Source organism: Mixophyes fleayi, chromosome 12 (genome assembly GCF_038048845.1).
Source record: "Mixophyes fleayi isolate aMixFle1 chromosome 12, aMixFle1.hap1, whole genome shotgun sequence".
Classification (NCBI taxonomy): domain Eukaryota; kingdom Metazoa; phylum Chordata; class Amphibia; order Anura; family Limnodynastidae; genus Mixophyes; species Mixophyes fleayi.
The window spans coordinates 80545429-80562935 of NC_134413.1; the positions used below are offsets into that span (position 1 = coordinate 80545429).

Consider the following 17507-nt stretch of genomic DNA (forward strand, 5'->3'; position numbering starts at 1 on the left):
AGAAAATTATCTGCACTGATATATATCAATATTTTGCTATATTGTACCCTTTTCCCTTGTTTATTTAAGATGTTTTGTAAAATATTTAATGTGTCCTTTCTCAGGCATGTTACAATGTAACTGTAACATAGCAACTTATGTTATTAGTTTTAATAGACCGTAGTCTGACATTCTTGGATTGTCTTACATCTGATATAAAACGTAGCTGCACGCTTAGTAACTTGTCCATTGCTCTACGGAGACGTTCCGTGTTATAGTAGATGAAGAAAGTATCGCCGCGCAGTTTCTAGCGGAATGTTTACTAATGGTTTAAGTAGATTAGTAAACCACATAAATGTTTCATTATTTATTATATTGTTAATCCACCTGTTGGCTACAACTATATACACAGATCAGCCACAGCATGAAACCACTGACAAGTAAAGTGAATAACATGGATTATCTGGTCACAATGGTACCGATGAAGGGGTGGGATATATAAGGCAGCAAGTGAGCCGTCGGTTTTTGAAGTTGATGTGTTGGAAGCAGGAAAAATGGGCAACGTAAGGATCTGAGGGACTGTGATAAGGGGCAAATTGTGAGGACTAGACGGCTGGGCCAGCTGGCTGCGTAGGCACAGACCGGTCAGAGTGCCCGTGCTGACCTCTGTCCACCACCGGAAGTGCCTACAATGGGCATGTGAGCACCAGAACTGGACCATGGAGCAATGGAAGAAGGTGGGCTGGGCTGATGAATCACAGTTTCTTTTACATCATGTGGACGGCCGGCTTTGTGAGCGTCGTTTACCTGGGGAAGAGATGGCACCAGGATGTACTATGGGTAGAAGACAAGCCGGCGGAGGCAGTGTGATGTTCTGGGCAATGTTTTGCTGGGAAACCTTGTGTCCTGACATTCATGTGGATGTTACTATGACACGTACCACCTACCTGAACATTGCTGCAGACCAAGTACACCCTTCATAGCAGTGGTATTCCCTGATGGCAGTGGCCTCTTTCAGCAGGATAATGCGTCCTGCCACACGGCAAACATTGTTCAGGAATGGTTTGAGGAACATGACAAAGAGATCAAGGTGTTGCCTTGTCCTCCAAATTCCCCAGATCTCAATCCGATCTGTAGGATGTGCTGGAAATACAAGTCCGAGCCACGGAGGTCCCACCTCGCAACTTACAGGACTTAAAGGATCTGCTGCTAACGTCTTGGTGCCAGATACCACAGGACACCTTCAGAGGTCTTGTGGAGTCCAAGCCTCGACGGGGCAGAGCTGTGTTGACGGCACAAGGGGGACCTACACAATATTAGTCAGGTGGTTGTAATGTTGTGGCTGATCGGTGTATATTCAATCTCTCTAAGCAGTGTACAATAGAACATCCTGTATGACCGTTTAGTGATGTTCTGCACTCATACATGTGGGTGTTATGAGGAGACGTCAGTAGTATTTGAGTTACGAAATGTCCTGCTTATTTCGGGATAGTTTATTGTGCCCTCTTGTTAACTGCATTCATTGGATGAATTAATGGTAGAGAAATCTTAGTATTAATAATCACATGGGACCACCATTACCTAATGATCCTATACATTGGGGGAGATTCAGCTGCTGGCCGTATAGCGTACGGACATCACCGTGACGTTCACTGCGCACGATGCGGTAGGAATCTCTGCCTGTTTTTCTGCGCACCTCTGAGTGGTGCCGGACTGATCTGTCAGCATTCACCCACCACAATTGGGTTGTAACAACATGTCTGCATTCTTGTTTGCTATATGTTCCGGATATAGAATAACAGGAATAACCACTTTTGATTATCCCTCACGCCTGAAATAACATCTGAATGTCGTGAGAGCTTTACGGTGACTTTGCTAAAGAAATTGGTTCCTCTGTAGAAGAGTTACTCAACGTAAACAGGCTTTGTCTCGTACCAGGTTGGATCCATGTGTGTAGATCCAATTGGTCGTTTTAGGGACAATCCCTACTTCTGCGCACGGTTGGAATCTTCATTGGAAAGATGACAGGTTTTGCAAACTTGCTTTCCAGAAATGCACGGTGTGGATTGGTTGATTCATACAGAGGGGTCGGTGATGTCACAGTAGCTGAAATGACTGCATTCTCAGCCTCCTTGACCTGTGTGAGGTGGAATCTGGGCATAGAGGTGCTGTTTAGCACCACCTTGCGTCAAATTGGATATTCCCCTTAGAGCCCCTAGGGTGAGATTCAATTCGGAGCGATGTAGCGCAGGCTCTGAATTGAATCTTCCCCTAATGTCATCTCACACAGGTCAAGAAGCTGAGAATGCAGTCATTTCAGCTACTGTGACATCACCGGCCCCGCCCCTCTGTACGTATCCGCCAATCCGCACCGTGCGTTTCTGCAATGCAAGTTTGCAAACCGGTCAGTCACTCTATGTCTGCTCTGTTGGAGAAGCTTCTCCCTCCCAACATGAAGTGACAGAGAGAGACATATTTAGATAGAGCATAAATATATATAATAGTTAGCGGCTTTACTTCATCATAGACGGCGCGTAATGCAGAACCAGAGATCTGTCACTGTGGCGGTCCGCAGTCCGTAAAAAGGGAGATATTGTCAGACAAGTAAAAGTATTTGCTATTTTGCATTTAGTGTGATTAGAATAGATGTCTTTGGCAGCCAATTTCCATGTATTGTGTTCTTTTCCACTGGAATAAGTACGATTTGTATGTACCATTTGCATTCCCTGTGGCAGCCGCTTCCTGTGTCCTTGTATTATGTGCCTACACAACAGGTGACATTGGTAGGAAGTTGTACTGTGCTACGGGAGAAAACCACAAAATTACCCATCACAAAAAAAGAAATGTCCCTATTTTTCAATGTTGCGCAGCCCTATAGTATAATCGCTGGGATTGTATGTAATATTCGGTCTGAATGCCCAGTAAACTCCTGAATTATAAGGGGGGCTCCTTAGTATCACTCCTGCACTCATTTGTCTACCTTGTCTGTCCCTGTTTTATTCACGTCCTTGTTTTCCTCACTGGCGCTGCGGAGCACTGTGGCGCTTCGTAAGTTAATGTTTATTTTAGCCAGGATTTAAAATGCCCCCCCCCCCCCCCCGAAAAAAAAATGTATTTAAAGATTAATTAAAATTATAATTTATAGAGACTTTGCTGCTTGTTGGCCATCTGTCTATGAACGTACCTCTCATGGCGACGGCATCCTGTGGATTTCCATCCCTCGTGGGACAGCAAGCCACAGCACGCCCTGCCTGGGCCAGCTGGGACTTGTAGTTCCCACATCATCTAGAGAGCTACAGGGAACAAATTGTGGGGAGACCTCTTGGGCTTCCAAGGTGGCAGGCGAGTCTCCCGCAAAGGGGCAGCCGGCCCGCCTGCGCGGTGGGCGGGGTCGCGGGGTGACAGCATCAGATTGCGTCATCAAGCCGCACCCTCTTCGGGGAATACTAAGTGGGCAAGGAAGAGATGACACGGTTTGGGTCAGCGCACACATCGAGCGCTGTACAGAGAACTCACTCACATCAGTCCCTGCCCCATTGGAGCTTACAGTCTAAATTCCCTAACACACAGACACAGAGAGAGAGACTAGGGTCAATTAATAAATATTCCCCCCCCCCCCCAGTACTTAACAGAATACATATCACGATAGTTGATGAATCGTTTACATCTACGTACGGTCATTTATGACACTAGATATTTTTTTCTTCCTTTGATAAATTACGTTTGTGTTGCTGTTGTTCATATTAAGCCCCATGACCACACACACAAATCTCCCAGCCACACGCTGCCAGGTATGCATTTACTATTTGTGAACCAACGCACAGCGATGTGTATATAGCGATAAGGAATGCTAATCCTTACAACAGACAAAGTGACGTTTATTTGTGTTTAAACAAATTCTAGTCTTCTCTATCCTGGTTGTACAAACAAACGCGTCGGGCTTCGTTGTTTTATCAAAGGCCTTCCTTGTAGACTGATGTATGAGACACAATACCCTTCGTATGCCGTCCCTTAGAGCAGCGAACGCTGGCGTGGATTCGGCACTGCATCAAGTTGTCAGCTTGCGTCATGCGCAGTTCTGTCTAATATGATATTTATTACGCCAGCCGCCTCTGATTGGCTGATTTGTGAGTTCACCTCTGAAGCTGATAGGTGCTTTCTGCCTCGATCGGGTGTATATTATATTATAGGATTTTGTGGGCGTAATTTTACAAACGTATTTTTTTTTGCTACTGTCAGTTGTGCAATCGTCATCATCATCACCATTTATTTATATAGCGCCACTAATTCCGCAGCGCTGTACAGAGAACTCGCTCACATCAGTCCCTGCCTCATAGGAGCTTACAATCAACCCATCTTGCTGCGTTAGGCCTCATTCTATCACTCAGGTTATTCTGCTGGATTCAGTAGGGTTAATTCCCCAGGCCGGAAGACAAGTCTTCGGTCTACGATCTAATACTGATATTGGAAATGACGGAGAGCAGATTAATATGTTCTGGCTCCGTCCTCAGCTGTCACATTGCAGACAGTCTTAGGCCCTTTGATTTATATCATCCGATATTGAGAAAGGTTTCCACAAATGAGTCTGGACTTTGTGCTACATCCATTTGGGATTATTGATCCTTTTTGTAGATTCTTTGCGGGTTTTGTGTATATATACAAATATATTTTTACAGTTTCTTTTGATTGCAAACACATGTTATAGCATGCATACACAGCCGCCACCACTAGTAATCAGCACTGCCGCATGCGCTCCAGCTTGGCACGCCCTTACTGTACACTGACTACGGGCATCCGACCCTTCCCCTCCCCTATTCTGCCCACAGAATCGTATGCTGTAGGAAGGGTTTTTTGCATTTTGCAGATGAATCGCATGCGCCATAGTAACTAGTCCGTTTCTGGGCCTGCGCGGAGCACTTGAATGCAAAATGCACAACGTATCGGCATTGACGTTCTTTAATGAATCGGGTCCTGAATGTTTTAACAGTCGCTCTAAAATGGCAAAGCTACTGGTTTGCACAGGTTAGTTGTGACGGGTACAAAGGGCACTTGCAAGAAGGTTAATTGCAGCATAGTGCGACCTCGCTTGAATCTTAGAAATGCCGAAATGTGAACAAATCCAAGTTATGCAGTAGTGTAAATAATGGTCATACAAGGGTAAGAACTCGTAGCTGTCAGTATACACACCTATACTTAAGGTCACAGACCTTTCATGACTAAGAATACCGGTTCATGTAGTATAAACATCATCATCATTATTTATTTATATAGCGCCACTAATTCCGCAGCGCTGTACAGTGAACTCACTCACATCAGTCCCTGCCCCATTGGAGCTTACAGTCTAAATTCCCTAATATAGACACACACTCACAGACAGACACAGACAGACAGATACACAGACTAGGGTCAATTTTGAAATTTTGATAGCAGCCAATTAACCTACCAGTATGTTTTTGGAGTGTGGGAGAAAACCGGAGCACCCGGAGGAAACACACGCAAACACAGGGAGAACATACAAATTCCACACAGATAAGGCCATGGTTAGCACTTCTGCCTCACAGCGCTGGGGTCATGAGTTTGATTCCCGACCCCAGTGGTCGGGACTGTGTGGAGTTTGTATGTGTCTGCGTGGGTTTCCTCTGGGTGCTCCGGTTTCCTCCCACACTCCAAAAACATACTGGTAGGTTAATTGGCTGCTATTAAAATTGATCCCAGTCTCTCTCTCTCTGTCTGTGTGTGTCTGTGTATGTTTGTAATTTAGACTGTAAGCCCCAATGGGACAGGGACTGATGTGAGTGAGTTCTCTGTACAGCGCTGCGGAATCAGTGGCGATATATAAATAAATGGTGATGATAATGCGCCAACATAGTATGTACACTGAGGGGATCGTGGAACAAGTAAATGACATGAAACAGAAGAGTAGAGATGGTCCTGTCCTTAGGAGCTGACAATCTAAGAGATGTGGGCCGAATTTCGAATGCCTTTCGAATCCGTTTATTCTGTTTGTAAGAGGAAATGCAGAGAGTGAGCAGAGCTGCCATAGCAATAGGGAAGCGCACAGCAACACATCCTCTTCTGTATATAACCTTTTATTACTGTATTATCGGTCGTGGAAGTGACAAATCTGTAGGCGGAGCTAAAATGGGAGCGGTCAGGGGGGCGAGTTAAGATAGAGGTAATGAATTTTGTAAGGGACGTGAAAAATGAGCAGAGATTTTAGTCAAAACTCCCACGGGATTTGTCTCCGGAGTTTACATCCCGTCACCTCGCGGCCAATTACCCCAACTTATAAGGGAAAATTTACTAAAATTAATGTACAACCACATGTAGGGTGACGGCTGTTTTATTACGTACTTGCAACAGACATTAAAATACATTACTGTACAAACGCAGAGAGACAAGGACGTAATAACTAACCCTCTGATCATAAAATGTTACAGCTACAATAATTACAATAATAAAGCTCAAAGTTGACAGAAAGCACTTAAAAGCAAGTTATTTTTAGAGAAAAATATGCCCCTCTCTCCTTTCACACGTTACTATTAGCAGATTCACTCCCTAATTATTAAATTGTGCATATGTGTGTATATACATATATATCATCATCATCTATTTATTTATATAGCGCCACTAATTCTGCAGCGCTGTACAGAGAACTCACTCACATCAGTCTCTGCCCCATTGGAGCTTACAATCTAAATCCCCCAATACACACATAGACTGAGAGAGACTAAGGGCAATTTAATAGCAGCCAATTAATCTATCAGTATGTTTTTGGAGTGTGGGAGGAAACCGGAGCACCCGGAGGAAACCCACGCAAACATGGGGAGAATATATATATATATATATATATATATATATATATATATATATATATATATATATATATATATATGATGCCTTGACGTCCGGCAGGTGAGCTTAACCCCAAAATAGCTATATTGTGCACAAAATTCTCCTTTATGTTTATGCTGACACAGTGATTTTTAAATTCTGTTTGTTTCTGAGCGCCGGACAACATTTTTCTTTTATTTGCATATATATATATATATATATATATATATATATATATATAATATATTTCCAACGCAGTTGTTGTCAGCGCTTATCCTTTCTATTGCAAATCTCTATGTATCTAACGGAACGGAAGTGTGATATTCTGGTTCGTATTTTGATCAAAACATTTAAGCCTGCAACTTAATTTCAAAGGTCCTCTATGTTTCAGACAACACTGAGGAGGGGTCTAATCATCGATCCCGCAGTATTTCAGGCTTCCATTAACAAAGAGTTTCCCCATGAAATGGACTATGTCGCTCATCGTTAAGGGAACTCTTGGGGAGTTACCTGCCCAACCGTACCTGGCCTGGGCACTCACTCTCCTTACGGCACTCCTTGGAACGACGCCATTGTGCTCCCACCTTGTCCAGAAAACTTCTCGCTGGGCACAACGAAGTGGCACGATTAGGATGGACCCTACAGTGGCCCACCGCTAGTTTCAGGTCGGGGGGGCTTGCCCTAGTTCCTGCCAGGTACGCTGGCACCTTCCTGCCAATTTTGCTTAGTTTGAGAGGAGCAGCGTGACGCCCTCAGGGTAGCGGGAAGATTACGTAACGCAACGGTGTGACCGTAATGTGCTTTTATTTTGTGGCACAAATATTATGTGTTTTTCGTAAAGCTTTATAGCAGTCACAGCCAGCCCTTGTGTGTACCCATGAACCAACGCAAACAAGTATGTCCTACGGGCTTGGCGTGTACAGCTGGCATCGCTCGACTTCCTCATCTCTAAATTTTCTTTAATTAATTATCTGTGATCATATTTATTTATTTTAAATACTCCTCTTTTCTAAATATCAATTTATAATGCACAAGTGACATTAATATGTGTATAAACTCCCGTAAATAATGTTCATATAAACTGTGAGTTCCGGCGTTGTGGCTTATAATCAACGAGTGATGTCCCCGCTTCAGTGTCTGTTTACGTTACAATAAAGCAGCGCGTTATCCAATGAAGGTGGGTGAACGCTGAAAATTGGGATAATTTCAGGGATAAAACCGGAAAGTGTCACGACACATCTAGGTAGGGATAGTGTTGTACACTGCGGTGGCAAGATTGGCGTTTTAATTGTATTGAGATAGACGAAGAAGGGAGTAATCATATAAGGGGTATATTTACTAAACTGCGGGTTTGAAAAGAGGAGATGTTGCCTATAGCAACCAATCAGGTTCTACTTATTTATTCAGAACATTCTACAAAATGATAACTAGAATCTGATTGGTTGCGAAGGGCAACACTTCCAATTCTACTTTTTAGTAAGCTTCATCAATGATGGCCGCTTCTGGCCACTGGCGGCTAAACGCGCTGCGCACTTTTTGGCTCCGCACTCTAAACGATTGTCACAATTTTGGCCAATAACAGCAGGGGGCGAGAACCCTGAGGTCGCCCTGCTCTCCCGGGAGGTCTCCCAGAAATGCGGGAGTCTCCCGGACATTTCGGGAGAGTAGGCAGCTAACGAATCTCTAGAGACTGCAGTGTCTTTTACATTTCTGTCTCCATTACTGAAGTCATGTTGTCTTACCTGTCAGTCTTTGATTAAATCTTGGTCTCCATGAAAATGGCCACCTCCATAGGCATCAATACATGGGCATAGGACACAATTTCTGAACTGTGTCATCATGCCACAGATGGTGAAGCCAACCACGTCTTGTACTGGCTCAGCATCAGGGAGAATGCCAGACTCTTCAGGGAGTGAGGGAGATCACCCCTATTTCAGGGAGTCTCCCTGACATTCAGGGAGAGTTGGCAAGTATGACATATTGTATGTTCTTGAAGGAAATGGTTCTGTATTTGGAATTCATGTATAATTTGTGGAGCTATGAAGTGCATCGGATTATTTGTGTTTTACACAAAGGTAAATAGTAGGTGGTATAATAATTGTCGTATCCTCATGCCAATGACATGCAAACACAAGCTCACTCTGAATTCCCTGGCAGAAATATAGTGCCACCTAATCACTATATAAATACAACGTACTCATTCACAAGGGAAGACTTGTCAACACCCCCCCCCCCCTTGTTATATTAATTCTGTAAATATTTTTACGTACGTAAAATATATGTACGTATATTAATACGTAGTGTCAGCAAATGTTTCCAGTGGTCAGTATTTTTTTTTTATAGAACTGTAAGTAAAAGTTTTCTGGCGCTTGCTAACGAGGGGCTGGTTTTCTAACGATGTTTTCCGTCCCCCGGCAGGTCGAGAGGATGATCCGTCGGGTCCTGGAACGCCCGTGCACGCTGGCCATGCTGATCGGATTCCAGTTTGCCTTCATGGTGTATTTTTCGTTCGGCGGCCTGCGCAGCCTGGCATCCATCTTCGGCCGGCCTTCGGAGCCCAGCTTTGACTACACGCGCACCCACGATGTCTACACCAATCTCACCCGCCTGCAGGGCACGCTCCGCCCAGGGACGCAGGAGGAGGGGCTTCCGCCGTGGTGCCCGGAGAAGTCCCCGCATCTACGTGAGTTCCCAACGCCGAGCCCTTTGGGGGGAAAAAAAGCAAATTCTGTCTTTGTGAACCATTAGTTTAGTCTTAGCTCCTCTTTCATAAAGTAGAGTTTTTGGAGAATTCCACAATCGTTGCTATCAAATTCTCAAACACCTCCACTTTTTACCCCTGAACACAAGCTCACATAGCTCACCCATAATCCCCCGCTGTCCCAGTGTTTTGGGTATTGTAAGAGCGACTTCATTCCTCTAGCTTTCTTTTTACTATTGACAACCAGACGCGTTTTACAGAACAGTTTTCAAGAGCAAGTAAAGCCATGACTTGACATTAATACACATGAAATGCTGGCTATTTTTAAGGTGAATAATATAAAGGAAATAATACTACTGCCATAAATATGTCCACCCTACTCTTTCTACAATGGAGCAGACACAGAGTGACTGACAGTTAGGCACCCTTGCTGTGTAGTAATGTTTCATCCAAAACGTTCCGGCAAAAACAATATCGGTGTTTCCATTCTTTTTGCGGCCACTACCTGTACATACACGGCCCAGCACACTACCCCTCTCCTGCTGACTGACTGTGTTTACTTTTTATCTAGTGGGTCCTATAACTGTGACCTTTAGCCGGGTCCCCAGTATCCAAAAGATAAAAGAGAAGAATCCCATGGTGACACCAGGAGGTAGATACCGGCCACCGAACTGTGAGTCCCAGCACCGCACGGCAATTATCATCCCTCACCGGAACCGGGAGAGCCACCTGAGACATCTGCTCTATTACCTGCACCCGTTCCTGCAACGGCAGCAGATTCAGTATGGTATATACATCATCCACCAGGTGAGGGCATGCTCTGTATATCACTGTGTACAGCCCAACACTCTGCAGTGCATCGGTGTAACTCCCCCCACCCCCCTTTCTTCACTCTGTCTTCGCTCTCTCTCTCTTCCCGCTCTCTCTCTCTCTTCCCTCTCTCCCCTCTCTCTCTCTCCCTGCGCTCTCTCTCTCTCCCCGCTCTCTCCCCCCTCTCTCTCTCCGCTCTCTCTCCCCCCTCTCTTCCCTTTCTCTCTCTTCCCGATCTCTCTCTCCCCGCGCTCTCTCTCTCTTCCCACTCTCTCTCTCGCTGCGCTCTCGCTCTCTTCCCACTCTCTCTCTCGCTCTCTCTTCCCACTCTCTCTCTCGCTCTCTCTTCCCGATCTCTCTCCGCGCTCTCTCTCTCTCTCTCTCTCCCCGCTCTCTCTCGCTCTCTCCCCGCTCTCTCTCGCTCTCTCCCCGCTCTCTCTCGCTCTCTCCCCGCTCTCTCTCGCTCTCTTCCCGCTCTCTCGCGCTCTCTTCCCGCTCTCTCGCGCTCTCTTCCCGCTCTCTCGCGCTCTCTTCCCGCGCTCTCTCTCTCTCTTCCCGATCTCTCTCTCCCCGCGCTCTCTCTCTCTTCCCGATCTCTCTCGCTCTCTCTTCCCGCTCTCTCTCTCTTCCCGCTCTCTCTCTCTTCCCGCTCTCTCTCTCTTCCCGCTCTCTCTCTCTTCCCGCTCTCTCTCTCTTCCCGCTCTCTCTCTCTTCCCGCTCTCTCGCGCTCTCTTCCCGCTCTCTCGCGCTCTCTTCCCGCTCTCTCGCGCTCTCTTCCCGCTCTCTCGCGCTCTCTTCCCGCTCTCTCGCGCTCTCTTCCCGCTCTCTCTTCCCGCTCTCTCGCGCTCTCTTCCCGCTCTCTCGCGCTCTCTTCCCGCTCTCTCGCGCTCTCTTCCCGCTCTCTCGCGCTCTCTCGCGCTCTCTTCCCGCTCTCTCGCGCTCTCTTCCCGCTCTCTCGCGCTCTCTCCCCCCGCTCTCTCCCCCCCCCGCTCTCTCTCCCCCCGCTCTCTCTCCCCGCGCTCTCTCGCTCTCTCTTCCCGCTCTCTCTCTCTCCCCGCGCTCTCTCTCTCATTACACAGCAGTATAATTGTCTCTTTGCATACGCCTCTCTCCTTCCGTACCTCTGTGCCTCTCGCCTCTTTCCCTCCCTCCACATTGCTGTAATTCTTATATCTCCCTCTCATTGTTCTCAGTCGGGGAACTCGACCTTCAATCGGGCCAAGCTGTTGAACGTAGGGGTGAGGGAGGCCATGCGAGACGAGGACTGGGACTGCCTATTCCTCCACGACGTGGACCTCATCCCCGAGAACGACCACAACCTCTACGTCTGCGATCCCTGGAGTCCTAAACACGCCTCTGTCGCTATGAACAAGTTCAGATACAGGTGCAAGGCGTCAACCTCGCTCGTCTCATAACCCCCCGTCTCCTTCTGTTTCCCACTCACCATCTGCCTCGTTCCTTCGCTCTTCCTCCCAGTATCTTCAGACCATCTGCCTCATCTTCTGCTCCTCAGCCCCCTCCATCCGACTGTCTCTTCTTATCTAATCTTCCTCTCTCTCCACCAACAGCCTCCCGTACCCACAGTATTTTGGGGGGGTGTCCGCCCTCACCCCTGAACAATATATGAAAATGAACGGCTTCCCTAACGAGTACTGGGGCTGGGGAGGTGAGGACGACGACATTGCCACTAGGTGAGAAGACGTTCCTCTTCATCGTCTAACCTGTCACCCTCGGCTCATCCACCTCTTGTTTTCGACATGCCCCTGTTTTCCATATCTATCTGTTCTCTCCTTGTCATGTTCTGTAAATGTAGCTTTCATAAGTTCCAGTTAAATAAAAAATATAGCCACCATCTCCATTTTCTCCAGCCAACAGAGAGATGTGGGTTCGATGCCAGGGACGGCCATGATTTGGGAGAACTCGTACCCCCCCCACCCCCTCTTGTTCCATGGTTGACAAGCGGTAGGAAGAGACATTGAGCCAGCGCTGAGTCACTTTGTAATGCAGGTGTCTGTAGACGTGAACTCGGCACTGCTTGATATCGACCATCTCCCAACTGTCCGCAGTGGGAGGAGTAATGTAGTAGCGCTGACGGGGATGGGGTCCCTGGCTTGCTGGTTTTGGGGGGGGGGGAATGTTGGATACAAATTTGATAGAAAGACTCCCAATGATTCAAACTCCCATCTGAGAATGTCACACAGCAGATTGTAAGCTCTGTGCCCCACTGCACCTGTCTTCTCCCCACCTCCCTGTGACTGACATCTGTTTAAACCAATCACAGATTCCACTGCGTACATTGTATCTCATGTCTCTGTCTTGTCTCATCTGTCCGTCTCTCTCTCTCTCCACGCTGTCGCTCGCTATGCTGGGACCCGCATGCTCATCCCTCTGCCATCCATCAGGATTTCGTTTTCTTTCCTCCGTTTTTTTTTTTGTGTTTTTCTAAATCACTTTTCTAACATCCAGGGGACAAGAACAGGTAGGTTACCGGAAGACCGGAGGGAGACCTGTCGGTATAACAGAGTGACTCTCCAGAGCCATCCGGTGCTTGGTCTCCTATGCTTGAGAGCAGGGCATTGTGGGTAATGTCTGTTCCCGAGGAGAGCAGGGCATTGTGGGTCATGTCCGTACCGAGGAGAGCAGAGCATTGTGGGTCATGTCTATACCAAGGAGAGCAGGGCATTGTGGGTCATGTCTATACCAAGGAGAGCAGGGCATTGTGGGTCATGTCTATACCAAGGAGAGCAGGGCATTGTGGGTAATGTCCGCACCAAGGAGAGCAGGGCATTGTGGGTAATGTCCGTACCGAGGAGAGCAGGGCATTGTGGGTCATGTCCGTACTAAAGAGAGCAGAGCATTGTGGGTCATGTCCGTACCGAAGAAAGCAGGGCATTGTGGGTCATGTCTATACCAAGGAGAGCAGGGCATTGTGGGTCTGTTTAATGAAAACAGCCAGGAGCACATCTATAAACCAGACTATGGGTTCTATGTTGGACGACACTAATGAAGGCAGTGCATTCTGGGTGGAGGCCAAGACTGATGCAGATAGCTAGTTGATAGCTGGCAAGGCATGCTGGGACTTGTAGTCTGCCAACACCCAGAGAGCTGCAGGTTGGCCAGACCTGTAGTAAAACTTCTATTACATGAAAATCTGCATGACTGACTCCGGGATATAGAAAGATGGGGCCCGAGCCGCGTACAGACCGAGGGAGCAGAACAATGGGTCTCTGTCCTCGATCCCTGCCTGCTCTCGCAGCACTTGACAGGGTCTGAAGGAAGCAATGCATTGTGGGTAGATGAAAACCAACATTACGGGTATTTTTGTGCTCTATACAAAGAACAGCAGAAGAGCATTGTGGGTAGTTTCAGTGTAAAGCTGCACAAAGACCGTGTCTATACATGGCGGTCTGTCTGGCACAAAACATCTCCATTACATGCCTCCAGCCCCCCCCCCCCCATGTATTGTGTACTGAGCACAAAGCTCCATCTGTCCGCTCTCTGTGGAGATGTAATCATCCACGGGGGCCATTCAACTAGATGCCAACGCTCCGTTTTTGCCTTGTGAGATCTGCATAAAAAAAAAGCAATTCAATTCCAAAACCTGCGATAACTATCGCCTGTGAAAATCTCGCACGGGACATAGATTAACAAACAATACTCGCAAAGTGATCTTTACAATTTAATTGCACAGGAACTTTAGAGCGCAAGATAAAAAAAATCACATGAGGTCCGCGGAACATTGCCGCGTTGGCGAGAACACTAAAATCAGCTTCGAACTGAATTGCCCCGAAATGTTTGCCGAGCATTCCAAGCTCCTTATCAGTTAACTGGGGGTATGCCTGCATTTGGGCTCTTGGAGGGGAGACAAGTGACCCCTTTGCTGCAATTGGGCTCTTGGATGAGGGGTGAGTGACCACTGTAATCTCATTAGACGCGTTAGTATGTATCTGTTATGTTTCTAGATGATCCAGACCTGCGTGTTTCTTAGCTTTAGCCTGTCCCCTCATTGTGATTTTAGTATTCTTCCTCTCCTGAAGCCAGAGCTGTACATCGGTCAGCTGGTGAGCAGCCCTCTCATCTCCCAACGCCTAGCTAGACACAACCCCCACACCGACAACGCCATGCTAAGTGCAGGTCCATGCTCTTCCTGTAAAATAGGCGAGTGTGTAGAATTAAGAGCATGACATAACTAACGTCACTTGCCCTGTGCACCTGCTTCTTTGCACCTTCAGAAATAAGTTTTACCGAGCTTCGATTCATATATATCAACCCCATGATTTGCACAATCCAGTCACTGTTATTGCAGAGAGCGCCTCTCACTGCTCTGGTAATTTGCAGACTATTACATAACTAGCTTTACCACCATTGTCCTGTGATATCTGCCCCCAGTCTGGGCTATTACTTTTTCTGCTCACCCCCAGTATGCACCGCGAGTGATATTTCCAGTTGAGCACCTGAGAAGTCAGATTCCTCACCGCCTTTGTGTTGTAGTAATGATCCCACTGGTTACTCATTAACCCCCGTGCTTCCGTCTCGTCCGTCCAGGGTCCGTCTGGCTGGCATGAAGATCGCCCGCCCGCCCGTGTCGGTGGGCCATTATAAGATGGTGAAGCATAAGGGCGACTCAGGCAATGAGGAAAACCCCCACAGGTGAGATTGGCAATACCAGGACAGACTGGCAGAGAGTTATCATGGCTGCTTATTAGAGGGGAACTGCAGTGTGTAGAAACAATATTTTACGGAATCACCTAGTGCCGCCCAAAAAAAAAAAAAAGTAGGACAGTAGCTTAGGTACAATGTTTGATGCCATTTCAACTTGCACGTTCATTTTAGATGTACTTGAGCAGTAGATATTGAGTCTGCGGATAATTGGGTAGGAGGGTGACAACGAGGATTAAAGATCAGGAAAGTATTTGGTGGGATTTACATAGTGAAGTGTCGGAGAGTTGAAGGTGGTGCAGATGAAGGATTTAGTGGGGATCCAACAACCAGCGTCGTGTCGGTGGGTTAGAGAGGAAGATTTGAGTTGGGCAGAGAATTTGGATGGGAGAGGAGAAAAATTACAGACAGAAGTTACAATTTATATAATGCAGGTCGGCTGCATTATATAAATTGCACCAGTGATAAGTAATGCGAGAGTGATACCCAGAGGTCTTGAGGAGGCGTTACATTGAGCGAAAACTGATTGATCCCCGTCTAAACTTGTGTTGCAGGTTTGATCTCCTCATCAGGACCCAAAGAATGTGGACTCAAGACGGCATGAACTCGCTGACCTACACGCTGCTATCAAGAGATCTGGAACCTCTATACACCAATATCACCGTGGATATCGGTGTCGATCCCAGGTCAAAGAAGCCTTTACGGACGCGGGGGCCCACACCACCGCCCAGTAAGCATCTGCATAATGACACAAGCAACGCCTCCACTAGGGGAAAGCTCTCCGTGTTTGTCCATTCATCGATCAACCAATCTGCCACTGTTCGAAAGGAAGCGGCCTCGGAGGACGAAAGGAAAAGAACAGATGTCCTCTCCGCCCAGGTTGCGGGAGCCTTTAATGAGTCAAAGAGAGCCCGGCGGGACGATAAGGAAGACCGAGTCACTGTCAACCCTAGCGGGAAAGAGGAGGTCCGTGATACGGAAACTCCCGCTCTCTTCCACCTACCAAAACGTAGAGTGCGGAGCAACAGGTTGGAGAGAAGGAAAGCTCTGCCAAGAGCGGAAAAGGATACAGTCACAGACAATGGGATTCCAAGACCTCAGTTAGAGGCTGGAAGCTTCAGGGAGGACGTGCGGAGGAGGCCGCTCAACCAAACCGCTCGCAGCAGGCCGCCCACGCTAACGTCGGACGCACGAAACGCCGACGGGGCTCCGCAACTGTGAGAAATGTTAACGGCTTGTCGCCGGCAGCTCAAACGAAGGCCGGTACGATCCTGAAACGCAGGAGAGCAGATCCGATGCTCCCGTCGTGTTTTTGTTTTCTATAATATGGCGTATAGAATGAGTCGTGTCAAGGGATTTCGGATCATTACTGCAGATGTATTCAACAAGAGTCTTGTGTTAGGAAGCAGAATATAGCAAGACTTGGTTGTTGGCCTGCTTCACAGGATAATAAAGATATTGGGATAGACTCCAATGTGCTCGCCAGCTCAAACTTGGTGCCCGACGTGGGATTTTTTTAACCCCCTCCGGCTCCGTTCGACGTAGGATCAGCCGCACAAAGTGCGTCTGCGTGTTTGAAGGAGTTGCACATGTTCCCCTGCATTCAGAGTGCCTCTCCGCACCAGGAAAATCAGGATTCACTGTGAGTACGGCCATTCACTGAACTTTCCATGCCGTACGATGGTATCGCTGCCTTGTAGAGTCCCCCTCCCCCCTGTTAAACACGGGCAGCCTGATTATCGGATAGCAAGCAGGGTCGGAGGAGCTATCCGTAATATTACATTGTAAATAGATGTCTGGACATTAATATATATATATTTTAAAAAATTGTAATTTAATGCTCCGTGCTGTGCGCTGGGTGTGATTTAAAATGGAATCCTCAGGCTGTTGTGTCTTAATGAGGTGAAATTAACTTTTCACCAATTGTTTGGTGCAAGTGTGTTAAAAAAAAAAAAAAAAAGTTCTGAAACTTAAGTGTGAGTGAGACAGTATTTTCAATTCAACAGATTCAAGTGTTTATGGTGAATCCACTCCAACGTCCCAACCGGATAACCGCCTCTTTTACGCTAGTTGTCTATAATTTATTTTCTCGTTTTCAATTGCTTGCCTCGTTGTACCACCTGTTACACTGGAAAGGGACTTTTTGCTGAAATATTTTATTGATATTTATGATATGGACTTTGAAGGAGACGATGAACAAAAAGACTTTTCTTTCGACAAGGAAGAAGACACAAAACGGTGTTTTTCGAGGGTGCAATGCACTAGCTCACCCCTCCCCCCATCCCTCCTCCCCACCCCCTCAGGGTATCGAGAATTGCCGATTTTGATGTTGACGTGGTTTCATTAAATTTGTTAAGTGAACACTTTCCACTTTGTCAATGGTTGAGACGTTGAAATAAAGCGTTTTTTTCCAGAAACTTTCTTCTACTGTACGTAATAATGCTGTAACGTTCTACTCACATGGGGTGTTAATACCGAATTGGGTAGAGCTTTGCTAGGATCAGATAATTGCAGTTATTACAAG

The 17507-nt window shown here is 46.9% G+C and overlaps 1 protein-coding gene across 1 annotated transcript in view; it reads left to right on the forward strand.

Annotated features, from left to right (window-relative positions):
* Positions 1-17400, forward strand: part of B4GALT3 (beta-1,4-galactosyltransferase 3) — an 18441-nt gene extending 1041 nt beyond the window's left edge. Inside the window, exons 2-7 of the mRNA XM_075192418.1 lie at positions 9232-9496; positions 10086-10321; positions 11518-11708; positions 11893-12015; positions 14870-14974; positions 15538-17400. Of these exons, the coding sequence (XP_075048519.1) occupies positions 9241-9496; positions 10086-10321; positions 11518-11708; positions 11893-12015; positions 14870-14974; positions 15538-16204 (1578 nt within the window). The 5' untranslated portion in view covers positions 9232-9240 and the 3' untranslated portion in view covers positions 16205-17400. The remainder of the gene's footprint in view (positions 1-9231; positions 9497-10085; positions 10322-11517; positions 11709-11892; positions 12016-14869; positions 14975-15537) is intronic.
* Positions 17401-17507: the final 107 nt, after the last annotated feature.